This window comes from Homalodisca vitripennis, chromosome 5, assembly GCF_021130785.1.
Source record: "Homalodisca vitripennis isolate AUS2020 chromosome 5, UT_GWSS_2.1, whole genome shotgun sequence".
In the NCBI taxonomy this organism is placed as follows: Eukaryota; Metazoa; Arthropoda; class Insecta; order Hemiptera; family Cicadellidae; genus Homalodisca; species Homalodisca vitripennis.
In genome coordinates this window covers 78,102,258-78,124,073 of record NC_060211.1, presented here as the reverse complement: position 1 = coordinate 78,124,073, position 21,816 = coordinate 78,102,258, and the positions used below count along the sequence as shown (strand labels likewise).

The 21,816-nt window shown below is 33.0% G+C and overlaps 1 protein-coding gene across 2 annotated transcripts in view; it reads left to right on the top strand.

The window, feature by feature from the left end:
• The window catches only part of LOC124362389 (tetraspanin-18-like), a 122,509-nt gene that overhangs the window by 96,966 nt on the left and 3,727 nt on the right, over window positions 1-21,816 (top strand). For both annotated transcript variants that reach the window (XM_046816831.1, XM_046816830.1), the window contains exons 4-7: window positions 2,112-2,246; window positions 12,388-12,462; window positions 17,412-17,522; window positions 19,675-19,851. In XM_046816831.1, coding sequence (XP_046672787.1) covers window positions 2,112-2,246; window positions 12,388-12,462; window positions 17,412-17,522; window positions 19,675-19,851 — 498 coding nt within the window. The remainder of the gene's footprint in view (window positions 1-2,111; window positions 2,247-12,387; window positions 12,463-17,411; window positions 17,523-19,674; window positions 19,852-21,816) is intronic.

Below are 21,816 nucleotides of genomic sequence, written 5' to 3'. Positions count from 1 at the left end.
CCCAATCGTTAAAAAATCATTAAGGTATAGTGGTCATACGTTTTTGAAAGTGATGTATAACCTAATTTCTGCCCTGGTGTGGTGATACACACCAAACTACTAAGTTTTATCTGAATAAAGATTAACATCAATACGTAATGTTCAGACCAACACGCCTGAGATAAGTCATTAGCTAGCCCCAGTCATTCAAAATGTTCACAATATGATCATTCACAAACGTGCACAGTTTTTACATGAACTGTGTAGACCAAACCTCAGTACAGTAATTGTAAGAAGGTGTGTTTTTTTTTATTTTAATTTGGTTAATTGCAAAATTTTAATAGTGGTTAGATCAACTGCAGTATAACACTTGATTTTCCTAACTGTCGATCTTCAATTTGATTGGCTGAGCTTTAGCAAAGCCTATCACTAGTTGGCCTGGAAAAATATTTAATTTTTGTCTATCTATCTAGCTGTCTGTCTGTCCGCACGATATCTGTGTCTAAAACGAACCGACCTTTAGACTTAGAATTACGCATTTATTCTATATGAGGAACACTGAGTTTGACGATGGTTCATACCAGTCCATGGGATTTTGCTGGACGTTAGCGAATATTTTTACATTGGTCTTATGGGTAACCATAATGGAAACGAGAAAATAGCAGAATAAATAAACTCGCAAACAAACTAAATACACCCATAAGGTATTCAAACATGTGGTCTATTAACACATGTAGACTAAATACACTTTAAACTTTCCATGAAACTTCATTTAATTTAACGTTCTATGACACGTCATTTTCGTATCAACTTCTTTTTTGTATGATTGTTTTTCTATCAGTAGGAAATCTCGTGAATTAAACGAGATATAAATTAGAAATGTTGCCTTGCATCCTCAATGAACCCTTTTACGACACGTGGTGTTGCGTATTTCTACTTTGTACTCGTATTTAGCTGGGAGGGGTATTTGAAATTTAAATGTTTTACGATTGTACCGGAAAATGTTCTGTTCTTTTAGCGACTGTAAGACACTTTCCGAACGATCTTTACAAACTGTTATTTTAACAATTTTTATATTGAATTTCAACAGATATGCAGCAAACTAACACACTATTAGAACACAGTTCAAGACATTAAGAATAAATTATAATTGTGTTAATATGGACACTCACGTTTCAAAGGTTTTGTTCTGACTGAAGGTAGATTGGGCGGGTGATACTATTAATTTGAGAATTCACTCTGCTGTACAATCTTTAAATAAAGATTTCAGAGCGAATCAACCACTAAGAATTTTAAAACGAAAAGCTATAATAAATAATCACACGAAAATTCAACGTATGATTGGCTGGGTCAAAAAAATTAAAATATGGCAATTCAGTAAAAAAGGGATGATTTCCACTCACCGATTCCTGCCCAACAGTTTGAAATTGTTCTGGAAGAGGTCTGACCGGTCCCAGACAAAGGCATTCACCTTCACCAGTATGTGGAGCAGGGATTCGTCGTTGGGATGTCTTTGACCGGAGATCGAAATTTTGCCACCTGCCTTCTTAACTTGGTTTTTCTACCAAACTGTCCAACTAGAGTACATACTGTACTTGTTCTATTTTACTCGTACTATGACTATTATATTGAGCAACCCGACACCTCGCCTACGAGTCAATTTGTCTTGTAGGCTACGGCTAGACGATGAATTGAACAATTGTCTCGACTGCATCTGTAGCAGTAATTTGTCATGTCTTGCTGCAGTAGTCTCAGAAACCGGGGTCTATTAGACAATTTAACAATCTGTACACAAAAGGAAGAGGAATAATGGCTAGGAACGATGCAGGGATGATGGGAGATACAAACATTGTATGGCCTCTACTTTCTAATAACTTCAGAGTATGTGAATTATAAAATGTAAAGGTCACTGGGGTAAGGCAACTCGTTCCTTTAGTGGAGATAACCGTTAAGGTAACTCGAGTTCATAAAGGTGAAACAAGAGCTAGGCATTCTAAAACGAATCAGCTCCATTTCAACAAATGACTGCAGCGATCGCTTTAAACGTTTAAACACTATTATTATTCCATCCATTATAAGTTATTGTTATTGCCGTTATAAGCTGTTCCGTGAGCTAACGTCCTCTTGTTCAGTTTCAGCAATTCACGCAGCCCCACGTCATCTCCCAACTCAGTTACATCCTGATCGCTGCTGGCGCTTTCATCTTCCTGGTCAGCTTCCTCGGGTACTGCGGTGCCCTCAGGGAGTCCAGATGTCTCCTTGCTTTCGTAAGTAATTTTTTGTTACTGCTTTGGTTACACATTTTGTGAGTAATTGGGATATGACAAAAGGTATTTGATAAATAGGCAAATATTTAATGTTACATTTTTTCCATGGAATCAATCAGTGACTGATTCTTCATTTCCCCAAAGGAATGGCCCATGATGAGTTTGGCGATATGTGATTAATTGTATTTTGGATTCCTAACGTTAGGTGCCTTTTTACACAAATCCAAACTTGATTTTACAACTTTTGCTTTCTTCATTGGTTAAAACAATAAAAATATAACTACGAGTATACGGGTTCTTTTCAAACTGCCGTTGGAAGACTTTTCCTAAGGTATCAAATTTTGATGTTTTGATCGTCGTTGTTGTTAATAGATTGATTGCATTTATGAAACAGCGGCCATTTTGAAAAGGAAATGTTTTAGAGTTTTTTAGATTCAGGTTGAGTTTAAAATATGACACACAGTCATACCTAGTTAGCCTACATCTAAAATATTTTAACCAGGCTTGGGTTATGAAATTTAAAAAGATACTGGTGGGATGAAGAAGTACGCATTTTATTCATATGTTGTTGTTCTTTATGTTTATTTTAAGCTGAGGAACACTACAATAAATTATTTAAAAAAGTCAAGCAACATTCTGCATGATGCAATAACTGCGATCTCATTGTAAGATATGTGTATCCTTATCAAGTGCTTCTTGAAGAGTTTGGACAATGGACAAATTAAAGAGAAACAATGTCCGCAGAAGACCCTACAGCATTGGGTAAGTAAGTATACATGAACGATCGAGGTAAAGTGTCGGTATTTATATGCTATGCCTAGCACCCGGAGCTGATTACGGTACTGAAGGCATTAACCTACTATACTACCTCTGATCTTTAACTGTACCGACCTGCAAAATGAAGCTGATGGCTAGTCAGAACTTAGAAAAGTAGTATCGTGATATCATGTATTTATAGTAATCATATGCGCATATATTTTCCAGAACTCGACTTTTGTTGTCACTTAAATTGTTCTACAGTTCCAGTGACAGGAAAATTTGCTCATACTGCAACAAGAACCTCCGCAGTAAAGTTGAGGCTACCCCTAGCTCGCGTGCGGGTAGCGGGCATGACATGCTATTGATAGGCAACAGAGCACGTACTACGTAAAGGTAAAAAGGCATCCAGAAATAAGAGACCTTTGTTGTGAATCGATGAGCGTCTCACGAATACTATCTTATTCTTGGAATTCTAACTTCATTACCTTGAATTATTAGCTAAAGTATCAAGTTGACTGACATATTATTGTCTAGTTGTGTTTAGAACATGTACTGCTAGTGGGATACTCACTCAGATTAAAGTTAATAGGTACTTCAAAAGTTTAAGCTCTTGTGGTGATTTAATCGTATTCGGTTGTGTTAATCACTTTTATATTTTCAGAGCTATTTCTATTTAATTTATATGAACGCAAAACAACTTTTAAAATATTTTTATCATACCACATATTAAATTCATGAATAAAGGCATATTACGAATTTTTGGTCAGGCCAATCGGAATAGAGACTAATATAAAAAATGAGGGGTTTACTGTAGTCCGTCCATATGAATTTTTACTTCAGCGAATGTCATGGTTTTTAATTATATGTTTTGTAATAAAAAGAGAAATTAAAGTTTTACAGATTAAAACCCTCTCTTCAGTCGTCTTTTATACAGCTCTTACATAATGTAATCATCCATATCCTTATTTCAAGCAGTTTTTCTGATGGACTAACTACAAGATTCCCCCAAATACTACTTTAAATTCCTTTTGAAATGACAAAAAAAATTTCAATTGTACTGGTCTTTTTGAAAAGTATTTTAAAGAACTCTCATGATAATACTGGTAACCTTAATTAGGTTATCTGTAAACATTCGATTACCTTAGCAATTAGTATACCTGTACGAGGTTGTAGAAATAGCAAGGCGATCTGAGAATATGTATATGTTTGAGAAATCTGAATTTGAGTACAATGTTGCATGAAACCAATTTTGGTAATTCATACTTCCCGTGATTCAGTTCAAAAGCAGAAAAAGGGGATTTGAGGTTATGAACCGATTTATATGAAGTATGGTAATAAAGCTAAGTGACGGGAATCGTTGAGCGGGAAGCTGGGGTTAATGCATCCCGTGCGCGGCTCCCACAGCAATCAAGGTAGCAGTGGCAGTGGCCGTGGCAGTCAGTAACCGGGACATCAGTGACCACGGCCTTCGTAGGTATTCGCGTCCTTCGAACGTTGTCCAGGAGACTTATACTATGACTTGTGCAGGTGTACATTAATACAACATATCGACTTGTTCAACTCAGTGCTAATTGTAAAGAATTTATGCTCGAGACAGTTACATACTTATAATTTTATTCGTATTATTGATATAACCGTGCTTTTACTAGATAATTAACACTATTTGAGAATGAAATGAATTTTCCTGTCCTCTATTTCACGCTTCTAATTATTATACCAAAAATAGCCTTGTAAACCATAAAAAGTTTGTCAATTTAAAAATGTTTGGTTTATTTGTTAAAAATACTTTTAAAATATTACTACTAAAAATAGTAGCAAAATCATCTAAATCAAGGCAACGAAGGGAACAAACTGTAGACCACCACCGTCGGGTCGGTGTCTATTTACTCGCTCACCTCTCGGGAGGATAGTGTACTCTAGCGGGCGTCCGGTGCATGGCAGACCAAGCGTGATCAAACTGGTCTAGAGTTTTTACCACCTGTAGTGATTCTCCCCGAGGCACATGTTATGTAAACTGGCACAGTTCCTGCCGCCTGCTTAATTGGTTCCCATAGTTCTCCCTTGGGCAGATTCCTGACCTAGTTGATCCATACTGTTGCACTTGTAACACGATAGGAAACCCTGTAAGGCCACAGCTTGTTATCCGTGACCCCATCCAGAGTAGTCGTGGTCGTGGCAGGGAAGTGCTGCAGTGCTACATTCATTTCAGTTCAGTTACAAACACAGAAAGAAACAACCACAAACAACACAGTGATTCTGGAATGCTGAAGAAGGACGACATTGATAAAATGCAGGCAATTTTAGACTTTGCAAATGTTGGATATTGAATATACCATTCCATTGCGAGTTTCGTCTAAAAAGTACATTAGAAATAAAAATGATAATGATAGATAAACAAAATATGATATATATTATATCATATACGATATATGAGGGTTCTTAAAAATAGTTCTTCGTTTTTTGGGGGAGTGGCGGAAGAAGTGTTCTAAAGTTATAAGAACTGAGAGCGACACAACGAACTTGGTACACTTACGAGTATTAGTCCTTGTCTATATTTTTTCAACTTAAAACACACACTTCTCCTTCACACCTCGCGTTTAAGTCAGTGCTGCTCTAATAAGCACTTTGACTTTCTACTGCACTGAAACCTAATATGGTTCAGTAATCGTAAAACCCCTTGCTAGTAGATTTATCCAGGTACTAAAATATTGTGACCTTGAATTAATATTTCGTTGAGGACGGTGACAGTGGATACGTCTATTAACTAGACTAGGTTTATTATCAGGATCATATCGGTGGACCTAGCTGTCGGTATGTTTGTTTTCATAATTTTAATGGCACATGCTCGATACAGTCTAGGAGAATTCATTCCTCTGTAAAATTGTGAGTAATCGGGGACTTAAACGAGCAAATACCTGATACTTATAAAGCTGGTCAAGGATATTTTTCATGGATCTGAAGACAATCTCACCACCTCCAGGTATGCAGTGAACGATAACCCAACAATTTATCAAAATTACTGCTTCCACTTGCTGTTCATCGATCAGGATGGTGACCCTGGAATTGGATCAGTTTCTACTTAAATCCGTCCTCTCTTGAGTTGACTATTGACGTCATAAAATGGAGAAATTTCTTTAAAAATCTCATCTTATTGAAAGAGTGCGGCTTTTCAAATAAAGGAATTTGATGATTGCCCTTCATACCAAGGGTTTCATTACTGACCTTTCACTAGAGCAGCCCTAAAGATATACTGATACTTAGCTTATACATATTCGCACGTACTCCATGAACCCATACAGTGGCGCACCCAGAAATCCTCTCTGGGGGTTGTCCGGAACACCAGGGAGTCGGGGGTATGGGAAACCCTCCAGAACAGTAGGAGGATGAGTCCCGGAGCCCTCTCTTCGGAAATGTTTGAACTATTAGATCCTAAAATCATTATTTTGTAGTACTTCTGAACTAAGGTGGGCAAAAATCAGGTGAGAGTGTACAAAGTTTACAGTAAAAGCACTCAACCAACCAGGAAGCTTATAATTAAAAATTTTCTGCAAGAAAGGATCTTCTCGATTTAAATGAAGTTTATCTAACTAAAACAAAGCTTAATCATAACATTACCCAAACATTGAAGAAAATAATTAAGTTTAAATCACAAATCAAGACCAAATCTTGATATCTGCTCTCGGATCAAAATGTATAGATATCCGAGTTTAAAAGTTGACTACAAAGTAAGTAATAGAGATAGAATAACGGGGAGTAATATTAAAATTTAGCTGTTTACTTCTGCGTTTATATATTTAAAACTTCTATAAAACTAAAACTAACAATACATTACCGTTTTTATATCGATGACAACAAAATATAGCGATTATTGGCGCCAACCAAACTGCAATTTTGAACATTCATAACTCGGAATCTTGTCATCCGATTAAGACAGAGTGTTAATACAAGATAGATACAAGTGTGCTGTAACTGAGTATGTCATTTTAGAGTAGCTTGAAAATAAAGTTGTTATTAAATCACCATATTGACTTTTATTCTTGATTGGGACCGTTATTGGGTGGTCCACAAAATTCGGAATTGGAACTCTTAGTTATTATCTTGAGCGTATAATTTTGTAAACCACTTTTTAAAACGTTTAATTTTTATCACAGACTAAACTGAGCAGGTTTTGTTAATTTGCCGTAACGGGCAATGTCGAGTTTTGAACGCTAAAATCGCCGGACTACCCAGGGCGCCGTTGCCTCGTAATGATAACGAATGGCAACAAAATAATACAGTACAGAACTGCTCGGAGCTCGGCAACTCACTTATTACTGTGACAACTGATCATGTCGAGACTATGTAACAGATACTTTGTACAAGATACTCTTCCGTCTCCAGAGTACAAGTTACCAAAAACCGAAAGTACCCGATACAGGTTATTGTTTCTGAAATTTTTACGATATAGATACTTTATCGTTTGACGCGGACTCGTTTCAGTAACAGTGACTGGAACACGAAACTATACCATTTTAGGAATAATCTGTAAATTATGATTCAAAATCAGTAAGAGTACATTTTGTACTCAGTTACTGAAAGTACCGGGTACAGGTAGAGCCACAAGAAATAGCTAGAACTAACTTCATTTTCGTAATTGCTGGTTAAATTCAAATATTTAGCGTTATGAACAAAATTGAATTAATATATCTGCAGTTGCATGAATTTCGTTTAATAAATAGTTATATATATATATATATATATATATATATATATATATATATATATATATATATATATATATATGATTTTGATTGAACTTTATAAGTGATATTGATTGAACTCAAAGTCGATATTTGTAGTCGAAAATAGACTATCAAGCGCTCGAGATTATTTTGAAATAAAATGCTCTGTGTGGGGGGGCAGGTCCCATTCGTCCCCCCTTCGATGTGCCCCTGAACACATATATAATGAAATTATGAGGGTTAGCGTTTTTCGATCTCGTACGAAAACTTAGCTAATAATGTACATTCTTTTTTGGTGCCAGATCGTAAAAAAGTTTAGCTCTTTTAATATACATATCCAAAATCTTCAAATGACCGTCATATCCGTCAGGTTCGTCTAATTTTCTATTAATTCTTCTCTCATAAGGACTTGTGAAACATGTGTACTTATACCTATGCAAGATCTTATACCGGCTCCTCAAGGTCGAAAAGGTTATGCAACAGCTACAGTAGTGGTTTGTTAGCTTTACGGAAAGTTTTTGACACCCTGTAGCCTACACATTTAAGACATAAATGATTTCGAATCTTCGCGAATTAGTAGTTGCAGTCGTACCCTGTAAAACGATAAGGGTGTTAGGGCTCTAGACGTCCTGTATGGAACAAGTGAGCGTGAGAACATCTTTGTGTGACTGATTGATTCCATGCCGCCGCACCATTACTCCACAAACCGTTGCTCCTTGCTCCACCATCGGACATTCCCGTTCTGCGGAAATTGGCCGTTTCTGAGCACTCTCAACCATTCCTTCCTGAAGCGTGAATCCACCGAAAGGCCAGCTTCTGGGCTGATAATCAATTAGTTGCAAGTTACAAATCGAAGCCAGTGGTGCCGCGGGAATTCAGCGGTTCAGCAGGAGGCTTGTGTGTTTCCCATGGGTTGCTCGAGACAAAAGGAGCCTCCCGGGGCGTGACGTGTGTGTTACCAGCCAAGGACAAGGCCTGGGAATATAACACAGCTTGTTTAGTGTCCGGTTCGTCTGTACAATAATATTGCTGAGTTAGTAAAAACTGTTCGGTTTGTGACCCAAAAGAATAATAAAACACTAATCTGTAAACATAATTGTCTTGTAATCACGACTTATCCTAGACGTTTAATGTTGATTCTTAGTGAGATAGTAAAAACCTACCCTATTCTCTTATTCGGTTTCATTTACAGGCTAATCGGAAGGCCTTCTTTCCAGTTTAATCTTTTAAACAGATGAAAAGTTTCCAATGCTTTCAGAAATTTGAGGTGACCTAATGATTACTTTCCAAAAATTCTCTCCCCTTCTCAAAAAATGTTTGAATTAAAAAGAAAATTAATTTTGAATTAAAGATAATGCCACAAAACCCAAGTTAAAAATAACCCAAGTTAATCATCTTCCATATCCTAAATGGCAGTATTAAAAACTCTGGGACATTTTGAAGACATTGAATAACTTAATAATTGTGTTATATGGTTTCTGTCTAACAAAATGATCTTTCTTTAAACTCAAATTATATGTATTAATAAATAGGTACTCAAAAATACTCAAAATAATAATAATAATGATGAAGCTAAACTTCTTCACTGACTAACCGACCCACTGACAGATTCAGTATAAAATTTTATTACTCAAATCAGTAAAATTTATTGTCTTTGATTGATATTTATCCCATAGTAACAAATCTGATACTCAGGTTTTTAAAAATTTTTTAATGGGCGTCATTTTTAAATTTAAATAAACATGTTTTTAATATATTTTATTGTTTTCATTAGACATACAACAGTTAAAAAGTTATAATTTCCTGGCTTCAAGTATTTGTTTACTATGTACAGAGTTTACCACAAGTATCGAGACAAATAATATTTTTGGATTACTCAATTTATACTTACTTACTGTATAATCTATACTATTCTTACTGTTAAAACCTGTGGGTTAACAGAGAACTTATGCATATTAATGTTTTACACAACTGTGGTTTAAAAACAATTGCAAGTGATCTTTTATATCCTCTGAGAGACTTAAGTGCTAAATGTGAGGAGTGAGTTTCAAAATTTAAAATTCATATCTAAAAGAAAGTTATTTCAAATTCTCGTCAAGATAAGAAAATCAAATTAAAACCATTGATAAAAGAATAACAAAAATGTTAACAATATGGTTTTATAAAATAGTGTTTTGATTTTATAACATTTGATTTAGTAATATGACATATGACTCCCCAACATTGTTATTTTTGTGGAAGTCAAATTAAAACATATTCTTTTACTCTTGCCTTCCTAAATTTATTTATGGATGACTTTTGGAGAATCTCATGTACAAACTACTAAGTCTTGGCGGCAATTTTACAGTGAATATATAAACACAACAAAAGATTATAGGAAAGATGTTGGTCTTTAGGATTAAATAGCTGTTTTAATTCAGTTCTTGTATAGTACCATTTTAATGATAATTTGTCAGATTTAGACTTAAACACGTCCCATCACTATTTATGTGATGGGTGTTACGGTCAGCTGTTTGAACATAGGACTGGCAAAATACATAACAATTTCAAATGTTTATACAGGGAAAGAGAAGTAAATAGGGAAACAGTTGTTTACATAAGAAAAGTAATGTTTGAGAAAGGGAAATTAGCTGACTTAGCTACGAGGGAAACAATGAATATTGCAGAGCTCAGCTGTATTGGAAAGTAGCCCATTACCATACAGAGTGGTGTAAAGATATTTTTATACTTTTATACAATATCAGAAAACAGTGCTGTTCAAATAACATTGACATCCTAATCCTAGTGAGACGTGTCCATCTTATATGTACTGTACTTCAATATTTGACTTCATTGAAACCTATGTGAATATTTCTGAAGATCAATTCAACTTTTAAAATATTTAAACTATTTATGAACATATCCAAATAGTTTTCTTTTACTAGATATAATGTTTACATTTTTGTTACACCTTTTGGATTGTGACAAGAAAATTTCAGAATAGAACTGCTAATTTTTCTTCCTTACTTTTAGGTAGATTTTGTATACAAAACACTCACTCTATTGCAATCGCCCTCATGATAGTACTTACTGAAAATTTCTGCATTTCACCGAACATGATCCTAGGGCCTAAAATACTCCAATTAGGCCCTCCATTCATAATGTCATATGCATATACAATATACATGTATACATGTGACACCCGGTGCGGAAGTTGGTGGTGTAACCCCATCGAAAGTAAAAAGCAATAAATTTGATATGATAAAGGTCATGGATCATTTATTATGTATAATATTGAAGAAGTAGCGAAAAAATAGTAACTAAGACAGAAAAGGAATTGTTATACAATTAAAATTTTTTCTTTCTAGCTTTGACAGCTGCAAACCCTGCAATAACTTCATCGAAATTTATATCTTGTATTGCCTCGTGTTCAATGGCTAATATACCAAGATTGCTAAGCTGCGATTGGGTCATTGTTACCCGCAATTCGTTTTTTATTAATTTTAATTTACTGAAACTCCTATAACGTGAAGCTAGGGACACGAAACAACACACTTCACGAAACAGATGAGAAATGTTGCAACTAAAACATCAAGGACAGCGTCAGGCTCTTTTGCAGGAATCGCCGAATTATACATAGAGCTGAGCTAGTACTAGTTGAGGAATCCCCAAATAAGACATTTTTGTGCTAGCGATTTTTTTTCTTTTTTTTGTACATTGTTCTTAAAGTTGAGAGACCGGGTGGGTGTCACCCCAAAAAAGGTGACACCCCGTGCGGCCCGCCCCCACTGCGCTATGCCATTGCATGTATATCTATGCTATGTAATATGGCTTGTGGAAACAATAACTACCCCAAAAATTCCAAACAAGATGAAGCTTGGTACAAAAATTTATCTTTTAATACCCCAACTAAGTTCATTTGCCAGCTTGTTACGCTATTCAACTTTTAAATAATTCACAAATCTGTTATTTATGAACCTAGAGAATAAACTAAAACTGTTCTGGAATGCTTATAACATTCCATAAACTTATGTTATACAGGTTTTTTTTGTATCTCAACCAGTTTTCGAGATCCTGATTACATGTAAATCCCATGAGAATAAAGTAATAATATTTTAGCTGTCACAAAACCTACCTCCTTGACTACTATTTTATAACCTTTTTCATCAATAACTCATATATACTCATTATATCAACATTTTTTCCTTAAAAACTCATGAAAATAGTTTAAAACATTTAATTTCCTATAAGAATTTTCATATGGCATGTCAAATACTCAACTGTCCATCCCTAAAATTATATCTTCTCAATACAGAAAATTTAAATTAGTTTAAAATAATAAATTTAACTAGTTTGAAATAATAATGTAAATATAATAGATTTTTATTAATTTAGAACCCTCATTATAAACCCCTAATTATGAACATATTTAATTTGTAATAAGTAAATAGTTGATGATATTTTCATATTGTTAAAAATTTGTGTATATATTCAATCCTAATAATTGTTCATTTATTTGTGCTAATATACCTAAGTATCCTATTATTTGTAATATTTTATCAAATTATTGTCATATTGTTAACACAAATATCTGCTGTCTTAGAACAAAAATACATGCTAGAAATTAGAATGTTTATAGGAAAGTTCATATTGTCATTTAATTTGTGTAAATTTTGTTGCAGTATGGCATTATGCTCGTGCTCATCTTGATCCTGGAAATAACAGCAGCAGGGATGGCTATTGCTTACAGAGCAAAAGTGAGTTACATAACCATATTAAAGCTAAATATAATTGTGTTTTTGTTTCCATTCCGGAAATATAACTTAAGTTTAAGAGAACTTAACTTAATTATTTTCTGTTTCACACAACACTGCTTTGTAGCACTGATGTTGTTACACTGTAAGGAATTCCAGATGTAATATAATAAGTCCCACTAGTTGCTTTCCTAGTTTTCACATTCAACATCATAAAGCTGTTAGGTTCATTGTAATTAATAGCATCACAGTAAATAACAAAATTGCTCCTTTATAAACTGGAAATTGAATTTCAAAGTTTCCACACTGTCATAGATATTTGAAAAATTTTAGATTGGCTATAGGTATTATTTACTTTGAACCTCTCATGAATGCACTTTAACTTTTAGATAAAATCAAGTTTATCCTTTCATTTTAAACTAAAACTATCTAGCAGTTGTGTTTTATGCTATTATTATTAAGTTTATAATGATAAAATTACAATAAAAAACTGTTGAAAGTATTTCTGGAAAATTTAGTTCACTGCATGTAGCCAACAAACTTAAAGTATAGACAAGTCTGATCACTGAAACATGGTTATATGTACACACATTCTCATAAGCTTGCAGTCTACTTACATGCATATATTACATTCACATTTTAAAATATTTTTGAGGAAATAATGTTTTGGTACCATATAGGACTCACAACTTGAAAATGTATTTTTTCACAAAAACAATAATTTCTAACCTGTGTATGAAGAATGTAATAAAACAAATCATCATTTCCTACTGATTGAGAGTTTGCAAGAAGATGATCCCACAAATGAGATGCGGAAGTAACTAGAATAGTATTTTATTGTTGAAAGCAATTTATTAATCTCAATAACTGTCTGTCTGCTGCTCATAAATGTCTGAGATTAATGAGCAACATTTTTGAACTAACAAAGAAGTACTACAAGAGCTCCCATTGTTTAACTTCTACATAAATAATGTAATAGCTTCTTTAACACTGAAAACACTGGCCTGTATATGCTCATGACAGTTGTCTCAAAGTACAGTACACTACAAGAGAACTAGATGTTAGGAGAGAAATATCCAGTCAACAATCTTGATTTATCACTATTGGGTATCAGAGAATATCTGAGGCTGTAGGTGGATGAGGAGTTGATGGCAATCCCACATAAATCAGTCTTTTTATCTCAGTCTTCATTATCTTACTTCAACTCTGTTTGTAAAATATTACCACAATTATTGACCAAAAACTGATATATTCTGCTTGTGTTGTATGAAATTTACTTTATGAGGTTTTTTTTGGATAGGAACCTTTAGAAAAGAATTTCATAATATAAAAGTGTATATTGTGGCCAGCATTAGTCAAAGAAGTTCTTAAAGATACGCAATTATAGAGCATAATACTTTTTACTTTTCTGCATTATGAGTTTATTATTTATGCTAAGTTTAATATTATTATTGATCTTCATCTAAAGTCAGTACATGACCAAGTGTCCACTTGCGACAAAGCATTGGTGGTAGATCTTTTTTAAATTCTGGGTAAACTCTGTAGTTACTAAAATTCTATAGAGAAATTAGCCTTAAAAAAATAACTAAAGTAGCATTCTAACTTCTTTGTTTCAAGTTTATTATCAACTGTGGTTGGTTTGGTAGGGTGTTACAAAATTTATCACACTACATTTTGAGGGTTGAAATTTATCCTCCTCTTCAGATGTAAAGAAATTAATATATATAAATATGTATTTAGTATCTACAACGTGCAACAGTGCACTGTATCTTGAAAAAGATGTTTATGTATTGTTTTTAAACCTGAGAAAGAAGGTAGATTTCAATCCTCTATATGGAGCATGTGTAATTGAAGGATGTTTTTATTCGGTTGAAGAGTTTTTAATATATTAAGTAAGTTATTTTTAAGAAATCGTTCTTGTATTTTTACTAGTCAACTGTTAGTTTATATTCTGAATTTGTATATAATCTGTGGTATAATTTCAACTTTGTCATAATTTACTGTCACTGCTAAACGAATAAAAAAATTTCCAATATACATTTTTTATTCATTTACCAGTGATAGTAAATTAAACCTTTTTATAATGCTCCAAGATTTTTCATTTGTCATAATTGTTAAAATATTTGTTAAAATAATATGTGTATTTGTAGTTCTGAAGCAGATTGAACTGTTGCTTTATTTGGGTGGGGGAAGGGTGGGGGTTCAGAATCTGTAAGACCTAATTTTATTACACATTGTAAACCCTTCATGTAAGTTTAAATATCATAATTTTGTCATTAATCATGATGAAATGATTAGCTGAAGTGACAAAGCAGAATGTGACTATCATTGTATGTTTGATTGATGATGTGTCAGTCTCAACTGTACAATCTTTGTTCAGATCATAACTCACAAGCTTAAGCTGCCATTGTCGGTATTGTTACCTGAGGAATGGTACATCTGTATTACTTTGAATTTTTGGTGTAATTCAATAACCCAAAAAATAAACTTAAGACTGTTACTAAATTTTTTTAACATTTACTAATTATACAGGTTCATCAAAACGGCTGCCTTTATCTTAATTTTTGTTGTTGTGTATTTGGCCAATAGAATATAATTTTTGGAACATTAAAGTTTTCAAATGATTACCATTTTAACAATATTCTTTGTAACAAATTGTTAAGGACTCAAAACATGAATTTTGACAAATGTTTAAAATTGCCTATTCTGATTCTACTTGAAATGTTCAACGCTTAAGATTTAATTGAGGTAAATACTCGTATATTCTCAACATTTCATTTTTATAAAACATATAAACATATTAAACTGTTCAATTCGCATAGTGACATTCTTAATCACACAGTATAAAACTACTAATGAAATTATTCACTCTAAGGTAACATTCAAAGATTTGAATTTTAAATTGTATTTGGTGAAAAAGAAAGTATTTAGTGGAGATGGCTATCATTTAACTAGTCTTTTTATGAATTTATATCATGCATAAAGGTGACTTACTTATGTCTTAAATATTTTGGTCTTGTTGTGGAGCTATTTTCAGGGCATTAAACCGAAACTGAGTGGAGTTAAGTAACTTGTGGCATTCTTTTTACTGGCATAAAGTGAGTTTTTTGAATGTTTAGTAGTGGACACTTGAGAAGACAAGGTTGGTTAATAATTTGGTTATATAGCCAATTTCTAATAGTTCATAGGAATAATTTAAATCTTGGTCATGAATAGTTTTCATTTTTCTTCATGATTCTATAGCCAATAATGCTGAGTAACTGTGAACTTCACATGTTGAAGGCAAGAAAATAAAGACGGGACCAAATCAAAAGGGTTTTATGATTTTTTTTACTATCATAATACATTTTTGGAAGAGATGCAGTTACTGGAGGATATGTCTTGATCTCATAACCTACTACACCCTGCACAAAGCAGGTTGTCATCATGGTTGAGTTTCCAGACTCTTGAGGGACTAATATTCCCAATCAGAACTATTACAGAAGGAATAAGTATTTTGAGCTGCAAATGGTTGCCAGGATGTATTGTTATATATTTTGGTGTTATTTTTGTAGAGGGGTTGCTATCTAAAATACTTATGGGTTCTGTAAAACATGGGTTTTTTGCACAGGTAAAGTTAAGGAGGAAACTAAGATAAGTTAAAAAACAAGTTATATGGTTATAACTCTTTGGGTAATTTTTCTTTGAGTCTAAGGAATACTGGCGACTTTTGCCCAGGGATTACTGAAGATTTGGCCGTGTGTGTATTAATTTAGATTTTTGCCTGTAACTTATTATTTTTTTTTAATAAAAATTAATTACAAAAAAGTTTGTACACAAAAAGTTCTATGACAGTAAATGTGGTATCTTTTTTATGAAATAAATGTACAATAAAAAATAATGATAAAATTAATAACTCAAAATTGAATTACCAAAAATAAAATTAATTTTTTGTTGAGTAGGAATAAATTTTTTTTACAAAATATTCAGATGCAAAATCCTTCATTTTACTAAATGTTACATATCAAACTGTACACAACCACACATTTTTATTGATTTTATAGTCAAAAAATTATAACTGATTGAATGTGTGTTTGACTTTTATATATATTAAGTTGATAATTTGCAGTGTATTTATTTACAAAATACCAGTGGAAATCTATATTTTTAAAAATATAGTATTTATTTTTATTTCATATATATAGTAAATGTAATATATTTTATTGTATTAGTATTTTTAGTATTTTTCAACAATTAGAGGTGTGTCCATAAGTATTTATATGCATTTTTAACACTTTCAAATATTCGGATATTAGTACCCAAAGGGTTAGTCTTACTTTGACTGTAAGACGAAAGACAAAAACAAGTTGTCTAACCAAAGAATTTCGTAGGACTCCTGATTGTTCATATGAATCTGCATAAGGAACACTGCTACTATGTCTGATTAAGGAGGTCATCAAAATTAACTCTGTAACTTGAAATTATTCTCCCAATCTTCACTATTTCAAGTATTAATTTATTTCAAGTATATTAATTTTTCCATATACAATTATTGGTATTCTTAACAACAATAGCACAAAGTATTATAGCATTCCCTTGTGATTAAATCTTATTCAAGACTAGGTTATGTAAGTTCTGGTCCCGGGAAGTTATGGTTCAGCCACTTCTGTTCTAGATATTCAGCACTGTGCACACCCATAAATTAAAAAAACCATCCTTAGTCCTGGTACCTGTGCATCAAAGTATATCACACACCATTTTAACTCTTGGTGAGAATCATACTGTGTAAACGATTATTGTAAGTTTAAAAGTGACATTGCACTCAATCACACTGCTCATCTTATTCATACACAATGTCATGCAAAATTCATATGAAAGATTAGGAATGTTACTTGGTAATGAATGTATAATATTGTTTGTAATTTAAACCGTATAAAAGTTGTTATTATCATTATATTTATTTTTGTTTTCAGGCAGAAGATGAGACACGCAAGTTCCTGCAAACAACGATAAAAGACTACTATACTCCACAGCGCGACAAGTCCGACGTTGTCACTCTCATGTGGAACTATTTAATGGCACAGGTGATGATCATGTTGTTTTTATTTTGTCTTACGTATTAAGCAAATCACAGTTTTATACAGAATTTCATTTTATAGTTTCTATGTCAGGTGCAGGGGGTGATATTTAGACGAATTTCCAGCTACACTTTTAATATATTGAAGGTTGGGTGTGTGTAGCTGCTGAACGTTGTTGTGCCAATTGTAGTAGTTCAGAAATTTGGTTCAATGGCCTAGCCCAGTGTAGGTGGTGCAATAATTACCCCTTGTTGTTGTTATGTACCCCGCCCGATGTTAGTAATCTACCATACTGACCACCGACATACACTTTAGGAGTATTTAAAACTCATATTACTTTACTCATCACTAAACATCTTATTATGTATTTGATTGCCATATACTATTTAATTTCCAAATCACTGATGAACAGATTATAAACTTATTAGGCCTATATTGCTGCTGTATGGTCACAGTAGCATAGCTGCTCCTTCTCGTATGAAAGCCAAGGGAAGAAAGAGAAAGAGATTGCAAGAGGAACGTTGTGGACGGGAAGGAATACCCTTTCTTTTAGTCTCAAATCACAAGGTGAATAAAGGTCCATTGTGCTTTTTAATATGGAATTATTATCATGCACAAGCAGAAATAATGGTTTAATAAAAACCTCAATGGCTTTATTAAAATATTAATAAGCCTTTGTAATAGTCATGTGAAGAAACCTCAAAACCACATCACTATCTTGTGTTTCTGATGACTTATATGCAATATAATGCATAATCTAGTTCCATTGTGAGTCATTACCATCTTCTTTAGAAATTGTTAGTACACATATTAGTTCCATGTGAGTCATTACCATGGTCCTTAGCAATTATTAGTACCATTAGATTGTTTGGCAAATTACCCCCCCCCCCTCTCTCTTTCTCTCTCCCTCTCTCTCTACTTGTCCCAAAAAAGCCCAAACAAGTTGAAACTTGGTATAAAAATTGATCTAAAAATGTGTATCTTAAAAATGTTTTGGCTAAGTTCAGTAAATTTCATGAAAATTAATTGATAATATTTCAGTTGTCGCATTTTCTACCTACTTCTTCTGACTGAGTCGGAAGGATTACTTAAGTTTTAACTCTTTCGCTACCCTCCCATTTCTATTTATACCAAAGTTAGCTTGATACATTTTTTCTGTTTTTCTAGAAAATTCCTCTTTTGATTTTATGAAAAGTATGTTCTCATAAACTGCAATTGGCTCTTGTCTTTCAGTACATTTTCCTTCTAGCCAATCCAGTGCTACTCATAAGAAATCTTATCTAACAGCTTTGCAGCATCTCTGTTTCTTCATTCTGTCACCTAAAAGTCTTTGGTCATTGTACTAATACACTTCTGAAGTATCTCTGTATAAACCACTTCATTACATTCTAGTTTCTAAATTTATACCAAGGCAATTCATTGACTCATTCTATATTTATTAAGGGCTTCTTACAATTGTGCCATCTGTATGCTTTATATTGTATTTAAAAAAATCTGTATGTATGAAAGGTTTTAATAAAAGAGATTTAAATTTGGTATATCTCTTGGTCCAAAGAAAATTCCTATTGATTTAAGCCTTAATTTTAAAGATACTACTAGCTGGCACGAAATCTTATTAGTGTTAAATGTTCCACAATAATTAACATTTTTCTTATACGAGATTATATTTTTTTTTTTTTCCTTATTTTTCTCGTATATTTGATATATTTATGTCTCACATAAATCAAAGTATAAATTAGCTTAGTTCTTCAAGTATGTTTTCTTATAAACAGTGAGGTATGTATTTCTTCTGCTTACATAATATATTTTTGTTTTGTATACTCCACAATATGCAAAAAGTCAAGAACAAATGATTTTGAAGTGCATGACAACAAAAAATATGTGTACTTATATACTGAAGGGCAAAAATTCATATTTATATTATGCTGGAGAAACTTGTGACTCTAGTTACAATAATTTATTGTAATATCCTAAATACAATAAACTGATAAAAATTTTAATTGGTAATGTTTCTTTCGTAATGATTGATAGTTGTCAAATTATAAAAATGTATCAAAACCTCTGAAGCAAAATATGGCTATTGTGTGAAATGATTTCTGACATTTTACTGGTTTCTGTCATTACAATATCAATAACACAATAACAACTCCTGTTGCAGATGTCCTGCTGTGGACTGGACAGCTTTGAAGACTTCTCAGATAAGTTCAAAGAGGAGAACAGCACCCAGCTTATTCCGGCTGCATGTTGTGTTCTGGAAGGGGACATCAGGAGATTCACTCCCAAGTTCCCCAACTGTACAACAAGCCCTTCTTATGCCAATTCGTATTACATGACCGTAAGTTTACTGTTCTGTGTTAGAATTAGCATAGTACCTCTTCTTGCTAATTTGAGAAACAATGTATATAGAAAATAATTGCTTGGATTAGTCCGAGTTTGTGTTTTTAACATTTTGCCCTAAGAGAGGTACCCTATCAACAGGTTTCTTAAAATTCTGTAGTAAAGTCTCTTATGGTAAATTATTAGGAAGGGTATAAAAATAACGTATTGGGAGAAATCTGAGATTTAAATCTTAATTAGTTTATGAGTTATTCAAGAGTAAAAATTACCCACACACTAATATTATTTTTTTTAAGCTCATAAGAAAAAATAATTATTGCAATCCAAAGTTAGGGAAAATTTTAACCTAAGATGGAAAATATAAAGGGTTGCAAAAAATTTAAATACAAAGTCTTTATTTGATTTTTAATAGAGTGTTGTACTTTTGTGACAGGTCAAATTACGACATTTAAATATTCACGGGGAATTAGCGACGGTGAACCAAATGACCGTAACGCAAGTAAATCACATGTTATTGGAATTGAGATTTATTTAATTAATAATGGAGAAATATGTTAAACTTTATACGGGAAGAAATTCAAATAATTAAACTGAGCTAAACATAACCAAAATTCGTTTTTACTAAAAGTACCAAATAAAATTACGCAAAAAAGCCAATTGTGGGATAAAATGACTTGCGTATTGATGACATCAGAAAGCACATGTTGCAAAAATTTAAATAAAAAGCGATAGAAAAATAGTTACAGAAAATAGAAAGGCTTAAATTGATCAATTATAGTGAACGTGATAAAATTCGATAATTATGAGAAAAGAACTAAATTATATTCAATCGTGAAGACGCTAATTTGAACGGGAGAGGGGTTGAGCATTGTTTGAGACAGCACGCAAGGTTTTGGCCCGAGAATCTTTCTTCTGTTAGGAGAGCTGAAGCAGAGAGGACGTCAGACGTGTAGATCCACCTGGCAGTGATGCAATACGGAATTGTGCAATAGTGTATTAAAAGTTATAACCGGGCGATGGGATATTGTTTTTAGTGAATAAATTAACAACAAAGCAAAGTGAGTAGGTACAATTAGTTGTTTGTATCACATCAAAATAAATTAACGTATCAAAGTGATTTGCTTTGTTTTAATATGATTGACTATCCCATCTGCGAAGAAGTGTGAGCCTTCAATACAGTGATATTTAATTTGCACTATCATTTAACCTATTTAAAACCTGAGATGAATATAGGCCTAGGCCTAGTGACATATAACGTATACTTTCACTAACACTCAGTATACTTCCAACAACACTACATACAATTTCCACAGCATAGGACACATCGACGTGGGAATTGGAAGTTCGACATTTTTTAAACACCGATTCGGAGCAAAATGACACAGCCAACGTGGGACTACAACACTCTTTAAAACTGATGATATTCACTTTATTTGAAAAACTAAAGTCGTTAAAGGTGCCTGCAGGACTTTTAGGATCTAAAAATTGGATATCTCTTTAGGAATTACTATGTTTCCCTTTTACCCACCCTTTTAGTATGTTTCAAAGTTGCTCCTTTATCTTTATTTCAAAATAGCTTGGAACGTTATGCACACAAACATGTATAACATTGTATAGTCAGAAGTCAGAATTTCTTTATTCACCATATTTATGATTACAAATAATCTCGTATATTACACTAAATTATTAGTATAAGTATTGTAGAGGTCATGTTTACAAACCAGGTCTCTCCAAGAGTAAGATTCTTCCATTTTGTATATTGTCCACTGCAAAAGCCAGTTTTTCAGTGTTGTTTTCATTTTCTTATAAAGTAAAAGCTAGGTCTTCATTTCTTGTGGCAGTGCATTAAACGTTTTTGTTAGAGCGTATTATTATTTCTTTTCAAAGGCAGCTGTTCTATGAAATGGTAACAAGAGGTTTTGTGAGAAGTTTTGAGCGTATCTAGTTTGGTGGTTATGAAGAT